At 50.4% G+C, this 24596-nt stretch overlaps 10 protein-coding genes across 10 annotated transcripts; 6 read left to right on the top strand and 4 right to left on the bottom strand.

Annotated features, from left to right (window-relative positions):
* Positions 1-472: 472 nt before the first annotated feature.
* A1O9_04951 (uncharacterized protein) lies at positions 473-2470 on the top strand (the record flags this gene model as incomplete). Its single annotated transcript, XM_013407237.1, has 5 exons — positions 473-711; positions 796-1050; positions 1114-1689; positions 1744-1853; positions 1926-2470. The coding sequence occupies 5 exons, from the start codon at positions 473-475 to the stop codon at positions 2468-2470; spliced, it is 1725 nt and encodes a 574-aa protein (XP_013262691.1).
* A 268-nt stretch (positions 2471-2738) lies between these two features.
* Positions 2739-4145, bottom strand: A1O9_04950 (salicylate hydroxylase; the record flags this gene model as incomplete). The annotated part of the gene is made up of 2 exons (XM_013407236.1): positions 2739-3923; positions 3984-4145. 2 exons carry the CDS (start codon positions 4143-4145, stop codon positions 2739-2741), a joined length of 1347 nt encoding a protein of 448 aa, XP_013262690.1.
* Positions 4146-4831: 686 nt separating this feature from the next.
* A1O9_04949 (uncharacterized protein) lies at positions 4832-5975 on the top strand (the record flags this gene model as incomplete). Its single annotated transcript, XM_013407235.1, has 3 exons — positions 4832-5105; positions 5159-5593; positions 5671-5975. 3 exons carry the CDS (start codon positions 4832-4834, stop codon positions 5973-5975), a joined length of 1014 nt encoding a protein of 337 aa, XP_013262689.1.
* A 632-nt stretch (positions 5976-6607) lies between these two features.
* On the bottom strand, positions 6608-7630 carry A1O9_04948 (uncharacterized protein; the record flags this gene model as incomplete). The annotated part of the gene is made up of 1 exon (XM_013407234.1): positions 6608-7630. One exon carries the CDS (start codon positions 7628-7630, stop codon positions 6608-6610), a length of 1023 nt encoding a protein of 340 aa, XP_013262688.1.
* A 605-nt stretch (positions 7631-8235) lies between these two features.
* On the top strand, positions 8236-8630 carry A1O9_04947 (large subunit ribosomal protein LP2; the record flags this gene model as incomplete). Its single annotated transcript, XM_013407233.1, has 2 exons — positions 8236-8394; positions 8448-8630. 2 exons carry the CDS (start codon positions 8236-8238, stop codon positions 8628-8630), a joined length of 342 nt encoding a protein of 113 aa, XP_013262687.1.
* A 590-nt stretch (positions 8631-9220) lies between these two features.
* A1O9_04946 (40S ribosomal protein S15) lies at positions 9221-9845 on the top strand (the record flags this gene model as incomplete). Its single annotated transcript, XM_013407232.1, has 3 exons — positions 9221-9238; positions 9295-9371; positions 9479-9845. 3 exons carry the CDS (start codon positions 9221-9223, stop codon positions 9843-9845), a joined length of 462 nt encoding a protein of 153 aa, XP_013262686.1.
* Positions 9846-10263: 418 nt separating this feature from the next.
* A1O9_04945 (uncharacterized protein) lies at positions 10264-11778 on the bottom strand (the record flags this gene model as incomplete). The annotated part of the gene is made up of 1 exon (XM_013407231.1): positions 10264-11778. One exon carries the CDS (start codon positions 11776-11778, stop codon positions 10264-10266), a length of 1515 nt encoding a protein of 504 aa, XP_013262685.1.
* Positions 11779-12172: 394 nt separating this feature from the next.
* Positions 12173-13135, bottom strand: A1O9_04944 (uncharacterized protein; the record flags this gene model as incomplete). The annotated part of the gene is made up of 1 exon (XM_013407230.1): positions 12173-13135. The coding sequence occupies one exon, from the start codon at positions 13133-13135 to the stop codon at positions 12173-12175; it is 963 nt and encodes a 320-aa protein (XP_013262684.1).
* Positions 13136-13724: 589 nt separating this feature from the next.
* On the top strand, positions 13725-16000 carry A1O9_04943 (uncharacterized protein; the record flags this gene model as incomplete). Its single annotated transcript, XM_013407229.1, has 2 exons — positions 13725-14028; positions 14070-16000. Coding segments are annotated over 2 exons (2235 nt in total), but the record flags the coding sequence as incomplete, so codon positions are not given.
* A 7117-nt stretch (positions 16001-23117) lies between these two features.
* A1O9_04942 (uncharacterized protein) lies at positions 23118-24011 on the top strand (the record flags this gene model as incomplete). The annotated part of the gene is made up of 2 exons (XM_013407228.1): positions 23118-23843; positions 23898-24011. Coding segments are annotated over 2 exons (840 nt in total), but the record flags the coding sequence as incomplete, so codon positions are not given.
* Between the last annotated feature and the right edge of the window lie 585 nt (positions 24012-24596).

Below are 24596 nucleotides of genomic sequence, written 5' to 3'. Positions count from 1 at the left end.
CGGCAGCTGTCGGTTCCTATACGAGGCCCTTTAACCCATTGAGAATCTGCCTTGAGACCTCCTTGCCACATAATGTGCAAGAAGTTTGCAAGCCTCGCCTTTGTGGCGTCTTCGAATCATGCATACTTGCAAATCCAAACAGAAAGACACCCGTCACCTCGCATTGACGTCGCCTCCTCCACAGCCTATCCGTGTCGCACGCTGCCCGAGTTTCTGTTTAGATTGTTGTGCAGGGGTCTAGTCCAAACCAGCTGGGACAAGGCTGAAAGTCGGCGCTAAATTTCAACGAGCCCCTGAATCACATGGCCATGGCAGGAATAGTGGTGGATTCTGGACAATGCATTAGGCTGAATAATAATAGTATACCAAGTAACCTAGACATCGCTGCATCGCTGCATCGCCTTTTTGATAGCATCCGTCTGTTCGATATCTCTACCTTCGATACCGAATTCTGCTTCTAACCACCATAGACATGTCGCAGATTAACGAACAAGCAAATGGGGTACCTTTTGATGGAGGTTGTGACAGTGAGCTGGAGACCAGGGGTCTTTGCCTGCTATCGCTGGACGGCGGAGGCGTGCGTGGACTCTCGACTCTCTACATCCTTAGGGGCTTGATGCAGCGACTCAACGACGAACGCGAAGAGTCGAACCTACCACGCGTGAAGCCATGCGACATTTTCGACCTCATTGGGGGTACCAGTACAGGCGGGTAAGCGCTCTATTCTCCCTTTATTTAAACGAGTGGGTTATTTTGGTAAAAGGTGCTGAGAGAGGCTGAGACTTCCGCCGATAGATTGATCGCGATCATGCTGGGGCGACTTGAAATGGACGTCGACGAATGCATTGCGGCATATAAAACTCTGATGAAGACGGTGTTCGAGAAGAAGCGAAGCCTTTTCTCGGTGGGACTGACAGGCAACATTAAGGCTCGATTCTCTTCCAAGGCGCTCGAAAGGGCAATCAAATCGGTGATCGAGGCTCGCGGAATTCCGGTCGATGATCCATTTTACGTCAAAGTGGAGGATGAACAGTTGCGCAAGTGCAAAGTGTACGAGCCCAGAAGTTCCTTCCAGAGTTTCTGTCCATTCAACTAATCTCGAACTCTGTGTAGATTCGTTTGTGTTAAGGCAAAGGAGACAAACCACATCAGCCGTCTGCGGGCGTATCGCCTTCGTGGTCGATCTCCTGACACGTTTACGATATGGGAGGCCGCACTTGCTACCTCAGCCGCCCCAACATTTTTTGATCCTGTGCAAATTGGCGATCGTACTTACGTGGATGGTGCGATGGGGGCCAACAACCCTTCATTTGAAGTAGAGAAAGAAGCATCGAATATCTGGTGTGAAGTTTCCGGTAGGCTGGAGCCACTGGTGAAAATGTTCATCTCTGTTGGCACAGGAAATCCAGGGATCAATCCCGTGAGTGATCGCGCGTGGAAGTTTGTATCTGAGAGCATAGTCAAAGTCGCAACCGAAACAACCGAGACAGAGGAGATGTTCTCAAGTCGCTGGAGAGGCCACCTAGACGCTCGATATTTTCGCTTCAATGTTGAGCAGGGGCTTCAAAATCTTGGTATGGCAGAGTACCAGCAGTTTTCGCTGATCTCAGCTGCCACCGATGAATATTTGGAGAGTGGCAAGACTGGTCCTAGAGTCCGGACCTGCGTTCTCAATCTGAGAAACAAAAGGTGTTTGTACTCCTCTTAACCATCATCGACAGCTATGGCTTCATGGCTGACCAGTACTGCAGACTCACCTAACGAGGACTTTTGCTTAGAGCAGGCGGCAGCCCAAGAGAGAGAGGATCAGAATAAGCACCGAGAAACCCAATCCATCACTGCAACAGAAATATGTGAGCTGAAAAATCCCCCCGTTCAGCAGTATCATCAATCGTCGTGCACCGGGTTCTAACAAAACTATTCAGCAGAATTGATAGGACGAGGCAATGCCAGTCTGGCTCGTAACCAGCACTCGAACAGTCACAAGGACCTAGTGGACGCGTACAACAATTTCGCTCGAGCGTTGCGTGCGAAGCGACAACAAGTTCCTCCACCATCCGCAAAGGACCTGGCTCGGACATACCAAAAATTGATGTCCACTTGCCTCAGGCTGAGCTATTATCTTGATTTCCCAGCGTCAAAGCGCGTAACCTATGTCAGTGAGGCCGAGAAGTTCGGGAAATACGCATTGGAGAATGCGATCAAGTCGCAGAACGATGGCAGGGTCGCACAAATGCAATTCTATCTTGCGTGTGTCAAGGCTCGAGAAATTCAGCTGCGAATGGATAGTGAGGGTTTGATTCGATCCACGGCCCAGCTTCCGGAAAAGGAGGCTGCACTGACTTCCCTCAGAGGGGCGTTGTTGTATCTCCGTACGATAGGGAGTGTTGACATGTCGGTATATGAAGCAATGGCTGACGAATATTTACCATATCTAGGAGACGGAGATTCTGCTCGTGTTGCAAGTTAGTATCATATTGGATACGGCGCCTTGAGACCTTTGCGTTAAACTGGAAGCTTTTCTGAACCAATATGAAGACAGACTTAGATATAAGATGATGTTGTCCACTGCCATGAGGACAAGGCTGTTCCTGTTGGAGCGAACCGTGCTTAATTCGCGAAGTATGCCGAAAAAAGCAATTAAAATGTCTTCTTGAATTGCCCTAATGGCCCTTCAGATATCCGAATTACCAAAGTCTCACCTGAACGCCATGCAAAAAGAAAAAATTGTGATCTATTCAATGACCATTCAGCAAATATTTGCTAGGTAGCCTAGCCTCCCAAGCCGTTTTGATCTCAGCTTCAGCATCGTAACCATAGCACCAACGTTGGGTGGTTGGGTCACTCCACTGATTAGCACTGGTTGTGAACTGACGGCCTTCGACCTCAGCTCTAGTGGCAGCATCTCTGGCACGTTGCTCGGGTCCATCCGGGAAGTGCCACAGCTTTCCATTGATCAAACTTGCCTCTTGCATCTGGCTGGTTCTTAAGATACGGACGGATTGCCAGACGTCCAGAGCTTGGGGTAGGTCAGCCATATCGTCGACAAGGTCGATCGCTTCAGCCAGTGCTGCTGCATCTTCGACTGCCATCGCAGCACCTTGTGACATGTATGGTACCATGGCGTGCGCTGCATCGCCCATGATCAGGAGTCTATTCGAGGAGGCAATCCACCTTTTTAATGGGCTACCACTCAGCAAAGGCCACTTTAGGGTGGTGTCTATCATATCAATGATTCTGGTGAGCGTCGGATCCCAGCCTGTGAAGTGCTCTCGCATCTGGGAAAGAATGGTTTCAGGGCCCTGTTGAGTCCAGGTTGCAGGGTCAGAACGATCCGGATGTGACAAAACCATGTTGAATGCCTTTCCACCAGAGATGGTGTACGTCATGACGTGCCGCATATCTCCAATCCAAAGATTCAAGCCTGGCTTTGAGAGAAGTTGTGCAGTATCTGGGTAAGCCTTCATCTTCTCAACATCGACAGTGGCCCGATACGCGGCAAAGCCGGTCCGCAGAGGAAACTGGTCAACTCCGTCGAGCACTTTGCTCCTCCCGATCGACTTGACGCCATCGGAAGAGACGACTAGATCTCCTGTATAGATCTTGCCATCCTCCACGGTGATTGATGGGGCATGTTCATCGTAGTCAACAACCTTGGAGTTGAGAATGACTTCCACACCCCATTGAAGAGCTAATTGGTATAGTGCATCATGGAAATGTGCTCGGTGTACAACATAGTACGGAGCATCAAAGTTCTCTTGGAACTCAGGGACAAGCTTGGTAAGAGCAATGACTTCACCGTTCTGCCAGCGTTTGAAGGCGATGCTCTCAGGGGTTACCACTTTTGCGGCAAGATACGGCTTCAGTCCCCATTTGATCAGGAGACGGCTAGAGTTGGAAGGGATCTGAATGCCAGCGCCGACCTAGACGAGTGGAAACTTTAGCAGGTTTCCGACACATGTCAACTTATAATTGAAGCATACCTCCGCTAAGAATGGTGCTTGTTCAACAACAGTCACTTTGTGGCCTCTCCGGGAAAGGGCTATCGCTGCCGCTAGTCCACCAAGACCGGCACCCACGATGACAATTTTGAGATTCAGTTTTGAGGACTTGTCGCCACGTGGCAGTCTAGATGCATGATCCATTGCCTCTTGCTGCGCCTGTTCCTTCCTTAGCTTGGTGAGGAAGTCCAAGCTGCCCGTTGGGTATGAAGCAGTCTACACCATGGTAAGTGAATGCTGCCTGGCCATTGGTTAAAGGCTCACATCAGGCAGCTTAATAAATTGCGCAGTGTCTTCAGACTTCAAAGTGGGTGTGCCCCTTCCATTGGCCGTTGTTTCTGAACTGGGTTGAATCATCCTGAGATCACTGATTCCGTTGGTTCCAGATGTTCGGAATGTATTTGAGTTTTAGAGACTATGGGATTTGGTCCAGGAAATAGCCAATGTCTTGGTGATTTGTATAGAATTTCTTGTTGCAGGTCTAGGATGATGATCCAGTGTTCCGAGTATAACAGCCGATATTGACCCGCACATATTCGGAGACTGTGTTGATCATCAGTGGTTCGGAAAGATGAAAGTCGTTTTTGTGGGGAGATCCGTCGGGGAAGCATCGGGAAGTGAATCTCGCCCAGCATGGATCAACCCATATTGTGCTCTTCAGACAATGGCAGCGGAATCGCCTTCTAACTTATCTTTAACGCCGAACGCATTTAATAGAGGACATCTTTCCTGGTAGCTTGAAGTTTTGACCAGCAACAAATAAAGGGCAACGAACAGTGCTAAAGCGTCAAGAAATTGTTGAATAAGGCAAGATACTTACTTCATACATCATGGCAACGCAGACCACCACCATCTCAGAAACCAAGGCTCCGGCTCGGACGTCAGCCCAGCAAAACAAGGAATTGGTAGAGGATGCTCTGAAAGTGCACACCAAACCACTATGGACGCAAATGGCAAAGCTAAACCCTCCCGCTCCCAATCCTACCTGTATCCCACACATCTGGCGATACGATGAGGTTCGACCAAGTCTGCTCCGCGCTGGGGAGATTGTTCCAGAAGAACAGGCAGAACGGCGGGTGCTGATGCTGGTCAATCCTGCTAGAGGTCAGTCTCTATCTATTCCATTCCTTTTGGATCGCATTGCTAACCACAAGAAGATGCTCCATATACGACCGATACTTTATACGCTGGACTTCAGCTTGTTATGCCAAACGAGACAGCAAAGGCTCACCGACACACTGCGTTTGCGATGCGTTTTATCATCGAGGGTACAGGTGGCTTCACCGCCGTTCACGGTAAACGTATCACCATGCAAAGGGGGGACGTTATACTCACACCCACCTGGAATTGGCATGACCACGGCAAGGACGGCTCAGGTCCAATGATCTGGCTAGACGGGCTTGACCTTCCCAACTTCCGACATTTCCCAGTTCACTTCGTCGAACACTACCAAGACCCAAGATATCCAGCCAAGGACGTTGACTCAAGCGATTCGCCAATTGTCTTCCCCTGGACGGCGATGCAGCAAAGACTGGACGAGAAATCAGGCAACTGGACGTCGGAGGATTATCTGAAGAAGGATGGAAGATCGGGTAAGCCACATCCACCTCAAATTTGCTTCGACAGATGGCATTCCGGACATTTGGCTAACCTTTCCGTCAATTTATAGTCTCAAAGATTCTTGGTGGATCGGCTGAACGACTCAATGCAGGTACTCAATCTCCTGCAGTGCGTGAGACGGCTTCCTCCGTCTACCACATCGTCACTGGCAAAGGGTACAGCGAAGTCAACGGACAACGCATCCAGTGGAAGCAGGGTGACACTTTTTGCGTGCCGGCATGGAATAAATATCAGCACAGCGCGGAGGGTGAGGAGACTGTGTATCTGTACAGATTCCACGATAAGCCCATGTTGACCTCCCTTGGATTTTATCGGGTTGAGGGTGTCGATGTCGAAACCCTTGTGTCGGACTAATCACAGTTCACCACTGAACTGTTCTGTTGCAACGCAAGCATTTGCGTGAAGTTGGAAGAAAACCTATTTGTGTTTTATAAGTCATTACTAGATGTGATTCCCCGATTTTGAGAAACGTATATACACCTTCAAACTCTTGATTGGACATTGGCCCGACATTTTTGTGCTCTGACTGTCAATTCGTGTAATATTCTTGAAATGATATCTAAATCTGTAGATTGCACGATCTTGAAGCTTGAACAAATAATGACCAGGCCACGTCTTTCCATGAAAAAACATGATCGGTGGTCTGCAAAGACTTGATGGTGACTGACAAGAAAAAAGTTTCTTGTTTCCGAAGTTTCGCACCAGCTTGCTCAATAATTCCCCCCCCCCCCCCCCAAGACGAGAGTGATTGGCCAGAAGCGTATTATCCAGTTGACGTGTATAGATCCTAAATAAACTCAACACAGCCAGATATGCTATTCAAAAGACCTGCCGGCCCCCACCACATCCATGTATTCTCATGTAGTTATCCCCAACACCGTTGCTGAAAAGAGGAGGCTAAAAGAAGAAAGCCAAAAACACCAGTCTCCCAACCTGCTTACTAGTTACGAACGTCATCGGTGATGGTCATATACAGACGAAAGGGCCTATTTGCGTTTGCCTGCAAGACTCATAAGCCTCCGACGTCGCTCCTCCTTTTCGCGTTTGAGTCTTTGCTCCTCTGCTTGCTCTCGGGCATCGTCCACTTTAGCTGCTCTCGTCGCGAAACGTTCCTCTTCGTCGATGTCAAAAGCTCCTGCTTCCATATCAGACGAGGCCTCTGAGTCATAATCTCCCTCGTCCTCAGATTCGGCTTCGGAATCTTCTTCTTCGTCAGTGCCTAGATACTCGTCATATCGGTTCTTCTTGAGACCAGGCGGGAGTCGCGGTTTTGATGCAGACTTCCCCATTGTACCTTTGTATCCTGTGGATGGTGCATGTAAAGGTGGTCGAGCTACTTTTGGAGCCCGCGGTTGATCTGACTTCTTGGCAGGGCTGACACTGCGTCCTTTTTCTGTTCTGGCGGATTTTGCTGACCGAATAGTGGGTTTCTCCTTTGCCGCTCTTGCTTTCTCTTCTTCTTGCTTCTTCCTCTCGGCCAACTTGGAAGTTTTCTCTCGATTTGTGGCTTGGTGCTTGATCATTCCCACTTGATTTTGAGATTTCGCCTCCTGTGCCTGCTTCGCACGTGCCATTATATCTGCGTATGATCCTTTCGCAGGCAGCTTTGCATTTAAAGTCGTCGGTGTCACTGGAGGAGTCGTGCCAGCTTTAGACATAGTAATGATGGTATCAATCTTCGGCTTGGGGGCAGGGGCAACCTTGTCAGCTAAAGGTTTTGGGGCATTGAGCGGAGGTGCAGTGGTGCGTCTGTTCACGGTGCCAGTTAAACCAGGGCTAGGATTTGGTCTGGTGTGCTTTTCAGGTACTTTTACTGAATCGTCGTCGGCTTTTCGTTTCGTGCCGTTCAGTGGCGAGGGTATAGCCGGAAAGCCTGGGCGTATGCCAGGTCTACTAACGTCTGGCGTCTGACGCTGTGGATTTGCGCCTGTCGGCCGGGCGAGTGGTTTTGGAGGGGTCGGTGCTTTCCCACTGCCAATTGAATTGACGATATCGCCTAGGAAGCTCATGTTGGTGCGTGGAGGCCGAAACCAGAAGAAACAATGTAATTATGTCAGGTATTGAAGAGTTGGCTTGTGAGGCATGATCACCATATTTGCTCCATCAGCTTATACGGAACCTCGTCGTGTTTGAGTGAGAAGAACAATGTGACGACTAGAACATTGAGTGAAGCATGATACAGGGGATATGAGTGCAAAGAGCAAGCAGCAAAAGAGAAGAATGAGACAGAAGAACAAAGAGAAGTGACTCCCCGCAAGACCAAATTCACCCGCCCGTTTTCGTGGATTTTAATGGCAAGTTAGCCGATCCGCTTGGTGCCACTAGGCTGTACGATATTATCATTAGCCCCGAATATGAGCGCTGCTTTTAACCAGGCTTGGCTCGGCCGCTCCCCGCGAACTTTTTGACGCACAATCAGAACTTCTTTTGTGCGCCCAGTTTCACCAACACCTAGATTCCACAATCATCTCTCAGAACTTGACGTGCCAGTCTCCGCTCAATTAGCGGTTAAATTGATTGTCTCTCCTGTTCGAAACAGCGTCAAAATCTGTATGTTCACTTTGTGCCAACGATCGGTGGTTGAAGTGCTAATTCACTCAAGAAAATACTCAGAATGAAGCATCTCGCAGCCTATCTCCTCCTTGGCCTTGCTGGCAACAGCTCCCCCTCCGAGTCTGATATCAAGGAGGTCCTATCCTCTGTCGGAATCGATGCCGATGACGAACGTCTCTCCAAGCTCCTCGAAGAGTTGAAGGGCAAGGATATTGGCGAGGTAAGGACAACCCGATGACACTGCCCACAAATATTAGGCTAACACTTGAACAGTTGATCGCTGAAGGATCCACCAAACTCGCATCCGTCCCATCTGGCGGCGGTGGAGGTGCCGCCCCCGCTGCTGGAGGTGCTGCTGCTGGCGGTGCCGCTGCCGCTGAGGAGGAGAAGCCTGCCGAGAAGGAGGAGGAGAAGGAAGAGTCTGATGATGACATGGGATTCGGTCTCTTCGACTAAGCAGCTTTACTCGCGAGTTGCCGAAGTGCATGCCTGAATTAATGCTGCAGTCAACATTGGTCAACCTTCCAGAGCTGCTACGTTTAAGATGGATGCAATCATGGCTAGCCTTGCTTTTGACAAGTCCGCGCAAGGCCGGAGCAGGATTTATGACTGTGCAATGCCAATACAATAGCAGACTCGACTCCGAGACAAATTCTTGTAGAATTGCGAGTCCATTCCGCTAAAATGATGAATGCCTCGTCATTTCATGGAATTAAGAGCCAATGCAATTCAAATCACTTTTCCAAATACATTAGATTTTGATCTTGATGAAGCCTCAGTCATTGTAAGCATTATATCCCATATTTAACATCGCGTTCGAACGCATTTCAAGGGCACTGCAACTCCTTTCAATTGATATGCGATCTGTAAGGAAAATCAGTTATCCGGCATACCTTCCTGCTTGATATGCCAAGATTCCCCTTCCCACAGCGAACACATTTTCCAAATCAGACTTCGATGTTGAACCGCACCCACCTGCACAACTACAACCATCCTCGCTTTTCGACTGTCACATCGAGAAGCGACTCTGCACTCCGACCGCAATCATGGCTGACACCGAATACGTACGTTTCTGGATCCTTTCGCGAGCCTGATCGATTCAACTGACCCCAATGGATAGAACGCCGAGGAGGCCGCCGAGCTCAAGAAGAGAAGAGCGTTCAGAAAGTTTTCCTACAGAGGCATTGATCTCGATCAGTATGTGTTCTCCTCTCTAGCCCGTCTTGAGGCCTGAATTTCCATGCCTGGGAAGAAAAGAAAAGTCCTTGATGATCAGGATTAACATTTGGCTTTTCTTCTAATAGACTCCTCGACATCCCCTCCAATGAACTTCTCACCATCCTCCATGCCCGCGCCCGCCGTCGATTCAACCGAGGCCTCAAGCGCCGCCCCATGGGTCTAATCAAGAAGCTACGGAAGTCCAAGCAGAACGCCAAGCCCAACGAGAAGCCCGACCTCGTCAAGACACACCTCCGAGACATGATCATTGTGCCTGAGATGATCGGTAGCGTCATTGGTATCTACAGCGGCAAGGAATTCAACCAAGTCGAAATCAAGCCCGAGATGGTCGGCCACTACCTCGGCGAGTTCTCCATTTCATACAAGCCTGTCAAGCACGGTCGACCCGGTATTGGTGCTACTCACTCTTCGCGATTTATCCCTCTGAAGTAGAAGTTGTTGAAGTGGCAGATGGGTTTCGAAATGGCTTTTTCTGCGGATGAGAGGTGCACGGGTGAAAGAGGATATTGTCACAAGCATGGAGAAAGCTGACGGTCCCTCTATTGTATTGCTATGAAAGCAACGGATCTCATGCCTAGCAATGACTCGATGGTCAGAAGACTGTCAATGAAAACTACAATATTTGCTGCGAAGAGGGCTGCTCGCCAATGCGCCGATCTGGACCATAGGCTGATCGCTGCTAGAGCGGATATGTTCTACCCGCTGGATGCCCGGAACGCCTCGCTGTGAAATACAAATTCCTGCCCCTCCCAGATTCAAATGTCCGCCAAATTCATCTGCGCCAAAGACCTCATTGTGCGCCTTATGCTGATTACTGTCCGTCGATTTCTTCTTGACAACTGTCTGGAAATTAGTTCCACGTGCTAGGATCCGTAGGAGTTGATTCTTCGTGATCTTCCGCCTCCTGCTCCTCGTCAGAAGAGGCTTGCGGCGCAGCTATGGGTTGTTGAAGGTTCGCAGGGTACCCCATTGTAGGGATGCGTGCTTCATTGGGGCCAGGAAGATCTGAATTCTCGCCTCCATCTTCCTCCACCTCGCCACCATGTGCGCCAGACAGGTTCAAAAGGTTGTTGAGGACACCCTCAACTTCACTGACACCATTCATAGGTCGTAATCCAAATTGGCTATTTTCTCGCTGAAGGATATTCTCTCGTCGTAGTGGTGCCCCTGGATCAGCCACCACGATAGCCTCACGGTGTCGGCGTCTGAGATGCTCTTCCTCTTGACTGCGTTCAACTGATCGTGGGCGAACACTGTTGAGTACCGGTAGCAGACGCTCCTCCCACCCCGTCTGAGCACGCTCGAGAGGCACCCCGGCTGTGTCTTCGCCACCGGTCATTACCACATCGTGATCGTCGTGGTCGTGGTCGTGGTCGTCCTCCTCTTCGTCGTGGTCGTCGTGGTCGTGGTCGTCATCATCATCGTCATCATCATCAACATAATCGTGGTCGTAGGAAGCATGCCACCTCGGAGCCCAACCATCGGTGCTGCCAACATTCTCCACGTAACTATTGACTCCTCTAAGGCCAGCATCCAACATCTGTCGGCGTCCCGGAAGATACTTCATGACTTCCTTCACGATATCTGCCATGAGAGGATCATCCATGCCCCAAGAGGACCGCTCGCACAGCCGCGCCACGTCAGAGCGTCTGAAGCCGTACTTTGCGTTCTCTGGCAGTGAGCATGGAAAAGGATATTTGGCAAGCCAGCGGGAGACCAGGCCGGCACGCAACGCGTGGTCCATCGCAGAACTCGTTTTATACCTACCCAGTCTTTGCAGGACGTGATGCTTCAGCATGTGGTTGAGGATGATGAGTAGTGAGGCCTCGTGAGCTTGCCGATGTCTTGGTTTGAGCGGAGATGGGGGCATTTTACCTGCCTCCTCGCTTTGACATGTCGAGCTCCGATCGTGTGCAGCCAGCCCATGGATGAGTGCCTCCACCACGGAAGCCACTGGTCTGTATTCGGTCAACTCATCCGTCACTTTCGTGTCGTTGAGTGCTGGATGGTAGAGAAGCATCCACATTGCATTGATGGCATTGTCGCGCCGTACATAGTCACTGCTGGCGAGATCTCGAAACAGCAAATTCTTGGTGCTCGATCGAATCGTCCGGCTCGCAACTATCTTGATTGCAGAAGTGCGCAATTCATAGCTGTGGCCATCTGCAAGGGTCCGAAGAGTCTCAATTTTCAGTGAGTTTTCCGAGTCTTTCTGAAGGCGTTTGGGAGGAGGTGGAGGATCTGGTTCGGGTGCCCGTGCCTCATCTTTCACTCTCTGTAGAAGCGTCGGGACAGTGAAATACGCTGAGCCGAGGCTTACCAGGAAAAGCGCCCATAACAGTCGGTTTGAATCAAAAAGCGACATGATCGATGCTCCAGTCCGAAAGAGATGGATTGCGTGAGAGGATCAAGGTGGTGCGGGTGGCCGCTGACCCACCAGACCAGGCTGAGGTGGCTGACATAAGCAGGTCAACCCGCACGTTAACACGAGACAAAGACTCTTAGCATTCCCGACCAGCGTCGCTCCAACAAGTCGCCTGCGTTCAAAACATGTGATTGAGTGTGACTCCGTCCCAGGGTCAAGAAGTCATGACTATCCCACCGTGCGCGAGAAACGATGCGATTAAAAACACGTTTCATGAAGCAAGCCTCAAATGACAACACGCAATGAGGTGTGGGATTTATATACTAAGAGTGTACGGTAGTCTATGAGCTTGGTCACTTGAAATGTCAGGAAGTTAATTCCAGTAAGGCTACCGTTAGTCATGGGCCTCCTCAGTGGCACCTGGACAACCTTCCAACTCCTTGTCCGAATATCTATATTTGCACCAGAAGCAGTAATACCAACGCTCGCGGAGGTACGCAACCAGGTTCGCCAACTTCTCAGAGACCTCGAGGGCTTCAAACTGATCAAGTTCCTCGTCGCCATTGTCCAAAGCGATATCGACCTCCTCGGTGTCAGCCTTCTTCGCGAAGGAAATCTGATCCTCGCTCTCTTCTTCTGGGTCATTGTAATCGGCTCGCCTGGAGAGTGACTGATGGAGATCGTACCTCATCCTTCGGTCCCGTTCGTTGATCGCCCTTTGCTTGACAAGACTTCGCCATAGAACATTGACACACTGCAATGGTTTCGTTCGCTTGGGGGTGCCCCTTGCGGCATCCACTTCTGCCTCTTCTTCTTCTTCCAGCCTTTCGCACACTTTCATTGCACCCCACACCTGCCCTTCCATTCTTTTTTCTTCTCGCTCCTTCTGCTGTCTCTCTCTGAAATCGCCGGCCTCGACTTTCCTCTTTTTGTCCACCTGCTGTTGTGCCTCGACTTCCTCCCTGAATTTCCGCTTCTTCTCGGCATCTGCTCCTATACCGCTTCTCGAGTCTTTCATATCTAGACCAATGGGTTCTAGCAGTCGGGTATCTTTCTCACCATCCGCTGGCTCTCGTGCTGCTCCGAGTGCGCTTCCAGCTTTGTATCCCAGTGCCGTCATCATCTTGTACCCTTTATTGTTGGTATCCAGAGCATTCTTGTTCAAGGCCCCGTCTCGTTTCTTGCGCTCTTCCTCAGCCAGCTCTGCTTTGGACTTCGGTCGCGCCTTTTGCTCAGCTTCACGGGCAAGTCGTCGCTTCTTTTGTGTGAGAGTCTCATTCTTCTTGTCAGGAGCAGTGTCCTCGAAACTCATGTTCATGTAGTCATCTTCGTCATCAGCGGCCGATTCCGGAGCCATACTGCTTGGGTAGTCAGGGGACTAATTGGCAGTGTTGGGTCTCAACTTGGACGAGAACAACTTTGATCATTTACAACTCAGTTCACGGCGGCTGTGATCTGCAAGCAAAAATACTTTGATGTGAGGATAGGTCTCTGAAAAGATCTCTCAACATCCTCACCGGTTCTATATTCATAGAACTCATAAGTTGGTATTTCAATCGCAATACTAGCAATATGGTAGACGCAAGACATCTAACTGACTGTCACAGTTAAATGCCACTCCATTGGAGATACATACCGCTTACCCCGACTCTTTGTGTCACGTGCCGAAGGACGTGGACGCCTAAATCTGCTAGCATCAATCCTCGGTACACTAGTTAGTGACTTGGCAATTGTGCCTTGCGGCTCCCTGACTCTTGAGCTGCGCTCCAATCAATTCAATCACAAAACCGGCTTTCCATTGAGCTTGAACTCCAGGTCTCTTTAGTGTTCACTCACCGAATTTGATGCATAAAGCAAAGTCCATCAATTGATGTCGCTACACTCACTACATTCTTACACAAGGCGAACATGACAGACACTGAATCATCTACAACCCTCGAAATTTTATGACTCGGGGAAAACATGCAGCCGACTGCATCTCCCATTCAATCAGTTCCCAACCCGCGAATTTCGTATGGATCTCCGATGCCCTTTTGACGCAGACTCTCTCCCGTTTCTGCCAGCAGCGACGCCATGGTAGCTGCGTTCCGGGCCCGTTGGAAGCTCGTAGAAGGGCGTCGCGCAGGAAGACCACAAGCCTGGCCTTCCCTTCCTGGGGGGATGTTTTCACCAACCCGTCCGAGCTTATAGAACGTGGCGCGCAGCCGGCTGCATGGTGGCAGAATGGTGTGAACTGGAGTCCGGATCAGAGTATGTGATTTATTTTATAAGATGATGCTTGAACTAACAAGGGAAAGCCCGTCACTCATTGCTTTCATGGCTACTACGCCCTCCGAAACCTCCTCCTGTACAGGCCGTGGCCCCTGATGCTATACATACCATAAGTGAGCCCGAACCAGCTCTGTTATCCGGGCTTGTGGCAGACGCGTTGCTGCCAAATATAGAGGGATGCCAGACACTAGACGATATCCGAATTCGAATACAACAGCGCCCTATCAATTTGCAGTGTGTTCCAGCCTTCTGTGACACCGTCCTTGACCACCTCCTCAAATCGCCTAACTGGGCCAAAGAGATTCCAGCACTGTTGACGGCTCCTGAATTCCACCCTGCGGGTTCATCCTTGCATCTCAAGTTCTTCACCAAACTACAAGGGCTCCCTCTGGCACTCCACACGTGGGAACTTATACGGAACTCCATTTTCCAAGCTACAACGTTGGGGTTGGTCTCTCCATCGGATCTCCGCAACATCTTCGCCATAGCTGGCAGCATGAAACTGCCATTACCCAAAGCATCTACTGCACGTACACACAAGGGAAACTTCCTTCACGGCCTAGTAATGGCTATCAATCGCTCTTCGGTCCTGCACCTGAGTGACCTTGGGAAGCCATGTCTGAAGAATCTCATAAGTCTTCTGGGAAAACACGCAAGGTTTAGCAACGCTCTGTTCGTTCTTGGTCCGTGGGCAACTGAAGAGAACGCAGATGTTTTCATCCGTGTTGTGCTCATGCGACTAAAAGATATGCCTCGAACGCAAGAATTGAAGGGCGATGCGACGTACGACCTTGCCAGCGATCTTTCGAAGTTGAAGACAGCCGTACTGCTGCAAGCACTTCCACAGGTATCGATGCACCTTCTCGGTAACCATCCACACGGACCAACAAAGATCAACATTGGCAAATTGACATTCAATAAAATCCTCAAATTTAAGAAAGTACCTAGGTTCTTGGTCAATTGGAGACTGACACTAGCATACCTGGGGACCATTACAAGCAATATGACCACAGAGAATAATCTGTTCACCAATATTCTCAATGGCAGCCCTGATCAGCAATATTCACAGCTTCTGGCAGCTGCCTGGACCTACATTAGCATGTGCCATGACTACGCGGAATCCCGTTCGCTGTTACAGCACGCGGGATTTGCATCAGTCTTCTGTCAGGTGTCTCAAACTGAGTCTAATCCTTTCACCAATGATCGTCTCGGTCGCCTTGTTGTGGAGGTCTACCAGCTCGCGATTCCCAACAAAAGTTTCTTGATTTCCAACATCGCACCATTTATTTTCAACCGTTCTAAGCTCGTAACTTCCCAATCGCAACATAGAACAGCCTTACAAGGTCTGATCAACCGAGACTATTCTATGCTGGTTGGCGGCAACATGTTTCGGAATGCTTGGCAAAATTACCCCTACGAGCTGGTTGACCTCGCCGAGTCTATAAATCCACATCTTGCCCTGTTTAAAGTGCTTTCAAGAAAATGGATTTATCACGAATGGGAGTCTTACTTCGTAATCAAGCGATTGCTCAGGCACAATCACTATCTCAAAGTACTCTTGTCTCAACTGGGACCCGATGGTACTCCATTCAGAATCGCCCAACACTATAAGAAGACTCACCAACTGCAGGCAGAAGGCATGCCAACGCCACTCGAAGCTCTCAGCTTCATCAACCACGTTGCGGCGTCTATTGCGACAACAGAGATGTTTAGCCCTCGAGGGCGTCTCAACAAGCTCTACTGGCTGTATCTCTACTTACACAAAACAAGAGCTCCGATTACCAAGGAATTCACGCAAGCGCTGTGGTATGTCTGTATGCTCCAGAGGGGTGGACGAGGCCCATCATGGGAGTTGCTGAAGTGGGTGCTGGAGCAAATCACAATCGCCGAGGGCGCAGATACCGCCACGCTTCTCCAAGTGAGCTCAATTGCTCGACAAAAACGGCAGGAAGCATATAAAAAGAGCCTCGAAGGCCCAGACGAAGCGGTGGTGTCGAATGCGACCTTCAACGAGATCAATCGCGTCGACGATCTGTACTGGGCCAAATCCCGGAGTCCTAGGCCCCAGCCACGGCTTCGGCGGCAGCAAACGAAAGAATCTCATACGATACTAGATCGCACTACCATGAGTGAGGATGATATTATCCAGATAGTACGCTCGGGCGATCTGGAGGATTTAGAGCTGCGGTGAAAGACAGGCAAGACAAGCTATGATATGGCATGTGGTGACCGTGAATCATGTTTATGATTTAAGTTGCGATCGGGGCGGTTCTACCTCATTCTTAGCTGGCCCATCGATCTGTTATCAGCCTTGGTACTTGTACACTTCGCAGTGTATCAATGATTCCTGAATGTTCAGATCAGTGTGAGACTGGGGGAACACTGGGATGTGCTGGATGTGGGATAAGTAGATCATGCGTTAAGCCTCCTAAGATGGTTTTGACCTTTACCTTTATTGAAACGGGTCGATTTGTTCTAGAAGTAGAACTGTATCTATACCAAATGATTTCCATATACTAATGATCTTTGCTCGATGTTCCGGACAGGGGGGAGATCAATCATTGTAGGGAATTACTACGATTTCTGAATGCCAGTGGCATCTCCCTGAGTCTCGTGCTTCAGCACACTCGTTATGGAGGAGCAACAAGCAAGAGGAGGACGAGGTCGATGATGATGATGATGGTGGTGGTGGTGGTGGTGGTGATGGGGATGATTTTGAGATCGGACGAGTCGACACCGCCCTATTTCGACACATGTAGATGGATATCGGGAACTCCCTTACAGCATTGTCACAAGCCCACGAACTATGTACGGATAGAGAGCTGAGCTTGAAGTGGAGGCCCCAACGGAACTCACGCGGCTTCAACTGCTGCTCTGTTCAAGGGGTTCTTCCTTGGGTATTTGCATCTTCGGAGCAATGGTCCGAAGTAGGATTGAAATGGCGTCATTGGGCAGCGAAGCGTAGCGTGCGGAGAGGTCAAAGTCGGGGTCGAGGCAGGCTAGACCGGGGCAGGTCAAGTCAGCCGGCCATAGAGTCCGAGCAGGGACAGAAAGAGAGAATGAGGCAAGAGCATGCCTGGGACTGTCAATGTCAATGCCAATGCCAATGCAGGGCACGGCCGTGCATGGGCATGGGCATGGCAAACGCCAGTCCGTATTCCATTTCAAATCCAGCCAGGGCATGACACGATCAGGTGTTCGTTCCATGGAACTTTCTCTTAAGTGTGAGGTTTCTGTTTTCTCTTTCCGTTTCCCGATTGACTGATGGACCAGTTGTGAGAGAGAAGGGGGGGAAGGGGGGAGGACCAGCCATCGAGAATACGAGAAAAGTCCAAGGTTGAAAATGACGTGGATTCTCCCGATGCATGTTAATGAGCTCACCGTAGAACTGGTCTGGGAAAGTGAACTCGGTCGGGGTTATGTTGAGTTGGTCAGCGAACGAGCAAGCACACTTCGATGGCATCGTACCTTGTACTTCAGGTGTTTTTTTTGGCCACGGAGAGAGACAATGCGAGCGAGGGAGATCGAGAGGGAGAGAAGCCAGCTAATGATGCAAGCGAGGTGGATTGATCAAATCTGGGAGTTCTCTTGAATTACGGGGTATCAGGAAATACAGTTGGTTAGAATCGAGGAGGACAACTTCTCATTTCAGGAGCCGCCGTCGGTAGTGCCACCACATGCCGGCTACTTGCCGCAGGCATCGGATCGTTGATTGTAGGTTAAATTTGAGGCAGGGCTCAAACCATGGCGCTGGGTACAGATGCTCCTTGAGAGATCTGCGTTAGCGTCGCACTGGTCGGGTTGCACAACAGCTCTTGGGTCCCGGGGTTTCATTCGACAAGGTGGGAGAGCGCACAGAAGATCGTAAGACACGTTGCGTCGGCGACGCTGACTTGAAAGAAAAACCGCGGCGCAGAGGGGTGCGGGAAATCTAAAATGGATTGTATTTTCTGTGTACTCGGCGCCACCCAGATGCGTGGGAGATTGACACTGACTTAGGCTTGCGAGCCCGGGTAAATGTCGTCTCTTTTTAGAGTCGTGAGCAAGCCTTAGCGCGAGAGACTGGTAAGATCTGATGGAGTTGTGAATACCAGACCATCCGCATAACCAGCCTAGGATTTGGTGCCCAGTAGATCGGTAATAAACACATATTGAGTGTTGGAGCGCAGTGTTTGGAAGCAAGAAAAGGACAAGTACTCGTACTCGTCCGCTGCGGCGGAAGTGGAGTCAGGTTAATGATCCAGTACCTAACTAGCTATCTCAAGTTAGTCAGTCTCCAGGTGGCGGCAGCTGCGTCACCTGACTCCATCTTGGCCCTTTTGCTTTCCCGTACAAGAAATGCTTGGCAGTTCATTGCAGCCAATTTGAAGTTCAAGATCACAAATGATCAGCATGCCAAAAACATGGTTGGAGGCGAGCGACAGGCTGTTTGCTTGAAAGGGAACCCCTGACTTGCAGCCTCTGTACTGATTAGAGGCCTTGAAAATATGCGGCGGTTCTTCGGATCTTCATAATCAAAGACCATGTCCTACGGCCTTTGCCCTAAAGGACTGCCCTAATAATGATCGTGCTAAGCCAGAGGTGGGAAGAAATACCGACAGCAAAGCCTGGGAGTCGCTTCGAAAAAGAAGATCCCTGCGCGGGACTGATCGAGGCTGAAGGCCGGAGCAGACGAATCAAGGCGATGGCCACTCACTCGCTGGCCGGAGTTTGCGAATTAGTCATGCCTCACATATGTTGTGTTCTGGAGGTCAGAGTGGACTGGTATGGGAAGCAGATCATCAGTGGGTGCTGCATGAGACAGGAGAAAGGAATTGTTTTCGTGGTGCGTTTTCGCACATTGAACTCCTATTCAGGGAATTAGGACCTATGTGGCTCATGTGGTGAATGCAGTGAGCACCGCTTTCAAGGGCCATGTGTTAGAATCGCCCCAGGGAAGAAGGATGGTGATTGCATATTGACGTGTATCGTGGACCGATGGGTCAGGAAGCAGGGGTCCAGGATCCCAAGAGAGGACAAAGACTTGATTGGATGCAAGATCAAGACGGTAAGTCCAATGCATCAAGATCCATCAGAGTATGCTTCCCCAGTATCGAGATGTGGAGGCGCACGGTTGATCCAAGATGGAGCAGATGGCGCTGTGAGATTGAAGGACAGAGAGGCGGTCAGGCGACGACATTTGGGTTGACCAGTCAGATTTGGATTGAAGCAGGAATTATCCCTGCGGCGAATTCGGGTGACATGGTCAAAGTGTGCAAGACAGCGCCGAGAGGAGCAGCGGACACGAACTTTCATGGAGGATGGGAAACGAAAAGTCGTACCACAGCATCAGCCCTGTGCCACCATGGGCGGAGAGAATCTCGGTACAAACGCAATTGATCTGATGTGACACTGAAAGCGGCAATGCGGGCCGGCATGAACGGCATAGTGACACAAGCGCCCTGATCAATGTTATCAATGGGACGGAGTACCTGAACTGAGATCCTGACCGCTGGAGTCCGGAGCATGGGCGAGGCCCGATGATATGGGCTGGTGGGCTGGGTACGGCAACGGCAGGTCTCTAGGGAACAGTTGGGGGTACCAGTGTCCCGTAACAGTGTGATAGCGAGAACACCTAAGACGGATTGGACCCGGAGGCGCGACGGGAACACCAGGAGGTTTTCGTTAGCAGTGTTCTATTGGGTCGATGGATGCAAGTCGCGTCACGGCGTATTATGGCTGCTGATTGGCTGCAGCTGATCGAACCTGCAATCAGAACAATCAGACAGGTCTCTTTGGATGTTCAAGACTCGAGAGTGTACTGAGTAGCAAGTGCTATGCAGTTATTGGGTACGTTTGATTAGCATTTGCAGGCCTCCCGAGTCCAAGTCCAAGTCTCTGGTGATATTGAGACTTGGCTTTCAGTGGCGAAGTGGGAAGCACCAATCCATTTCCCCGCGCCGCACGGTGATATGTCTCCATCATGGTAGGGATGACAAAGGCCAGGACACTGGGCATTGGTTCAAGGTTGGATGTCTACGGTGCCTACTACCCAGAGACTTTTAGGTAATGTTTTGGCAATCTCGAGCGTCAGACGGAGTAGCAGACGCCCTCTACGCACTTATGTGAGGTACCAAGCCCTCTCCATGAGGCTTCCCCATTTGGGCGCCTACCCTCCCCTGTGCTCTTGCTGCCTTATGGGTAGATACCTACCGACGGTAGGGACTGCCAAAAGTGCGCGTACAGCGATGTGGCCTGTACTGTATGCCACTCAAACTCACCGAATGGCACACACTAGAACCGACTTCGAGTCGATCAAGCGAAGATTGCCTGGAACTTTGTTCAAGGCCTGCAGCGAGAATTCTGGTAGGGTTCAAGTTTCAAGTCAAGTCAATCTTGGTTCTTTGGAAGGACGGAGGACTCCATGCCGAGTAGAGTATCCCTGGATTGGCGAGTAAACCGAGGATGTATTGAATATGTACCATGCACGCCTCGCTAAGAGCATGTGTTATGCTAGAACTGAACTTTAAAAAGGCGGGATTCAGGCGCAGAGAGGCACACTTTAACTCTTAGCTAACATCCTGGGCCTCCGTCTAACTCTCATCGTCATCCATTTTCCGGTCGTAAAAGTGGACGTTGTCGCTATTTACGGCTCATGTGACACTGGACTGGACTGTCCAACTCAACGATCCGACTCTCCATAACCTTGTAAGTCGATCGGCACCACGGAGTAGTCTGGAGGATCGACTAGACTCTGGTATCTCGAGTGCTCGGTAGGCTGCCCGGGTAGCCGGAGCCACTACCGTTGAAGCGGTTGACCTGGTGAATGCAACATAATCTTGGATTTGCTGCCGTCAAGATTAAGGTTGCTAGACCAATACAGATCCGGAGCTGAAGTGTGGGTAGTGACAAAGACTTAACCCAGCAGGCATATGTGCTAGATGTCCTCCGTACACGTACATTGATATGTACATCATTGTGCCAACTTTTGACAGCAAGCTGGGCGATGGGCTGGAAGGATACGCCAGATACTCGTACGAAGTTCTGCACGGAGTAGCTAAAGTCGGTTTACGAGCCTGGTTACAAGCCACAACGGGGATGCTGCATGACGAGAGATATTGCGCAGTACAGGGTACCCCGTACCTCGTCCCGAGGGGCTAGTCGATCACTCATCCATTAGCGAAAGGACACCCCTCAGAGATGCGAGTCAATGCGAGGCACTCAAAGCAGGATGTTGTAGTGGTGCGATTACCCCTGCATTCTCGGATGTCTCTCTAAACCTCTTGCTGTTACGAGTCATACGAGTAGTTAAGGCTGCCGCCACTGGTATCCATCCTTCCCGAGATTCGAGTTCAATGAGCTAATTGCCCCCCCCCCCCCCCCCCTCGGCCCCGCTGTTGGCCTGTCTGCCCCTTCCCCGTCGGCTACTAGCTATGTAGGTACATAAACCTCCCCCCACCTTCCCAAATCCCATCCAAACATGTCATGACCAGGACTCCGTACGGAGTACTCAGGACAGATACAGTACGGATCCCTCCATAAATCGTTACTACAGTACTGCGTACTCGTACGTACTCCGTACTGCAGCGAGTATTGTTGGCGTCTTTTGTTCTCTGGCTGCTTTAGACTTGGTACTATTACCTTCGTCCCTTCAGTTCGTAGTTGCCAGCACCAGCACGTTTTTTATCACCTATCAACTCATCCCTCTTACCACCTCCGCACCAGCGCCAGCACCAGCATGTCTTAATCCTATCTTGCCAGAAACGCTTCCTCGACGATTGCACTCCACCTGTCCACATGCTCCTCATCTCACACAGACCACCCTCCAGTGTCTCCACCAGAAGCCCCTCCTCCCAAGGGTACGAGTAAGCCCACGCCAATCGACCCCCTGTTCGTGGCTGGTTCGATCCTCTAGTAAACAACGGTCGAACTCTGCGCTCAACTCCTCGCAGTCCACAGCTCCACCATCAATAGCCTCAAGTCCAATCCACAGAACATACTCCGTATTCTGGCAAGCCAATCCTTACGCCCTGTAATGCCTCACCTCCTTCAGAGACGGTGCTCCTAAATGCGGAAATTTGCTTTCCCTTTGTACGCTTCAGTCTCGGTTCGTGCACGGCCCTCTCAACTCGATCTTTTGCATGCTACCATCTATGCCGCAACTTGTCCGATTACCCATCCTTGCAAGTCCATGGCTCAAGGGCTCGGGCCCTCCTGGTCCCTGCCATTTCGTGCCGGAGCTCCATTACGCTCAAATCTACCCGTCCACGGGCTTGGGGAGGCGTCCACCATGAGCGGCAAAGCTCTCCACGTCAAGGGCTTCTATATCACGAATAGTAATGTCCTTATTCTGACAAGCTCCAGACCCCCTCTTCTCTCTACCTTGAACTTTGCTCTTGACTCTGAGGTCAAAACATAATCGTCTGAACTCAACATTGAGAACATCCCACCCAGTCCTATTGAACATTGCCGAACGACCCTTTCTAGCCCTGGTGAGCCCTCCATCCACCTCTCCCTTCTCTTGCACGACCCCGTGGCTAGAATCACTCCCATGGCTGCTTGTCAACGAGGCCATGTCATTTCTGTCATGCCCAGCTCTGCCGACAGATCTTCTGAAATCGTCTCACTGGCATTTCGGTCATGCACATCTTCTATTTCTTCATTGTCCTCCGTCTGGGTGCAAGTCTGGTGGCACAGAGGCCCGTGGCTGCTGCGAAAGCGGCTCCCCTGGTCTGACACTTTCGAGCACCAACTCCCGCCGTTCTCTTTTTTAATCTCCTTCGCACTGGCCCTTGCAGCGAAAAGCTTTCATCTATCCGTTTTACCTCTTGATGGATTCATACAGCTCGTATGCTCATGCGACTAACTTTGACTCCATCAGCACGGGATCGCGAGCAAGCGTGGTCTTAGAACAATCACTGGTTTTACCACAGCAGGCTCCTCAGCAACAACTGCCCTCTTTCTCCGAGGTAGGCTCTGCCCTGCCCTCTGAAGTAATGGAATGCCTAGCTGATTGTCCGAAGATTTTGCAGTCACACGAGATGGCATCTCACGACCATTATTCGAATCAGCATCTTCACCATGGCCAGCAGGACGAAGGTCGGTCATATCACTCTGCCACTGGAGTAAGGAGATCCGGCCAACAGTCCCCGGACTCGCAGCCTGGTACGAGCACCGAAGGATTTGACAATATCTCCAACCGAAATGTCGATGGCTCATACCACGACCACCGCCATCATAGGCTGAGCTCTTCTTGGGCCTCCAACTCACAATTCCCGGATGTACTCAGTCCTCCGTATGCACAACGCCTCCAGTACTCACGGACCAGTCTGCCGCCAATCCGTGATGTTGCCAATAGCTTTGATCATAATTATCATTCAGATACTGCCCCATATTCGCAGACCTATGCGCCGCCTACTATTAGTCACAATGGTCTTGATACGAGCTCCTATGCCACTGATAGACCATCTTTCTATGACGCTACGCAACGTTATGGTCATAATTGCCCCCAGGTGAACAGGCCGCAGCCCTCTGCACAGATGGAATACTACAGATTCCCCCAACCAGGAACCCCTTATCAGCCCCCACAATACGCTGGACTCGAGTATTCCACTCCAAATATAGGAGTTCACCATCCTTCGTCACCAACTGTTTGTGGGGACCCGGATAGCCGAAACCGAAGGCGCCGAGGAAATTTACCCAAGCCGGTCACGGACATCTTGCGTGGCTGGTTTCATGAGCACCTCGATCATCCATACCCGACCGAGGAAGACAAACAAGCATTTGCGGCTCGTACAGGATTGACGATTAATCAAGTGAGTAAATTTGGAAGACGAGAAGCCTTTGCTTGATTCTAAGGATCTTCTCAGATTAGTAACTGGTTCATCAATGCCAGAAGACGGCACTTACCAGCTTTACGACAGGCTCGCGACAGAGGCACGCAACTTATAGCTACGGATTACGATTCAGACCAGCTGCGCCGGACCCATGTTCTTTAAGGACTTGTTCATCATTGGGAAAGGGTCAGCCCCTACAAAATTTCGGGTATCTGTCTTGGATTCTATTTCAGCTCGCGTTTAGGCAATGTTTTTGTAGCATCTCGGGCGTTTCCAAGCATGTTACAATGGATGGATGCTGTGATGTACCAGTCATCCGTGGCCAATTGAGTGGTGAGGTTGGGAATGAAGCATGCAATAGGCAAATATGAGATATGAGATCATTTACAGGAACAAGTATAGCAATTGCAAGTATGCTGATAACGACCTTTCGAGATCCAGTACTGTAGAACTTACACCTGAGGGGGTCCTGAACTGAAGACTGCATGGATCGTCGATTCTTCATTAAGTTTCTTGACAGTTATAAGACTATGTCTTCTGGACCTTTTGAAAGGCTTCCAAGATCCTCGCGTATCTGACAGGATGCACTCAACATGAAAGGACCATCCCCCTGTGGCTGGCCAGAACGCGATCCTTAGTCTCGCACACCACTTGCAGCAAGCCCATCTTCAACGAAAATTGCGTACACAGATGTAGGAGCGGAACACGTGTGCCGTAATGAACATGGCAAGG

Source organism: Exophiala aquamarina (assembly GCF_000709125.1).
Source record: "Exophiala aquamarina CBS 119918 chromosome Unknown aczIA-supercont1.3, whole genome shotgun sequence".
Classification (NCBI taxonomy): Eukaryota; Fungi; Ascomycota; class Eurotiomycetes; order Chaetothyriales; family Herpotrichiellaceae; genus Exophiala; species Exophiala aquamarina.
The sequence above is the reverse complement of the archived record's forward strand: the minus strand, read 5'-3'. Positions and strand labels throughout refer to the sequence as shown.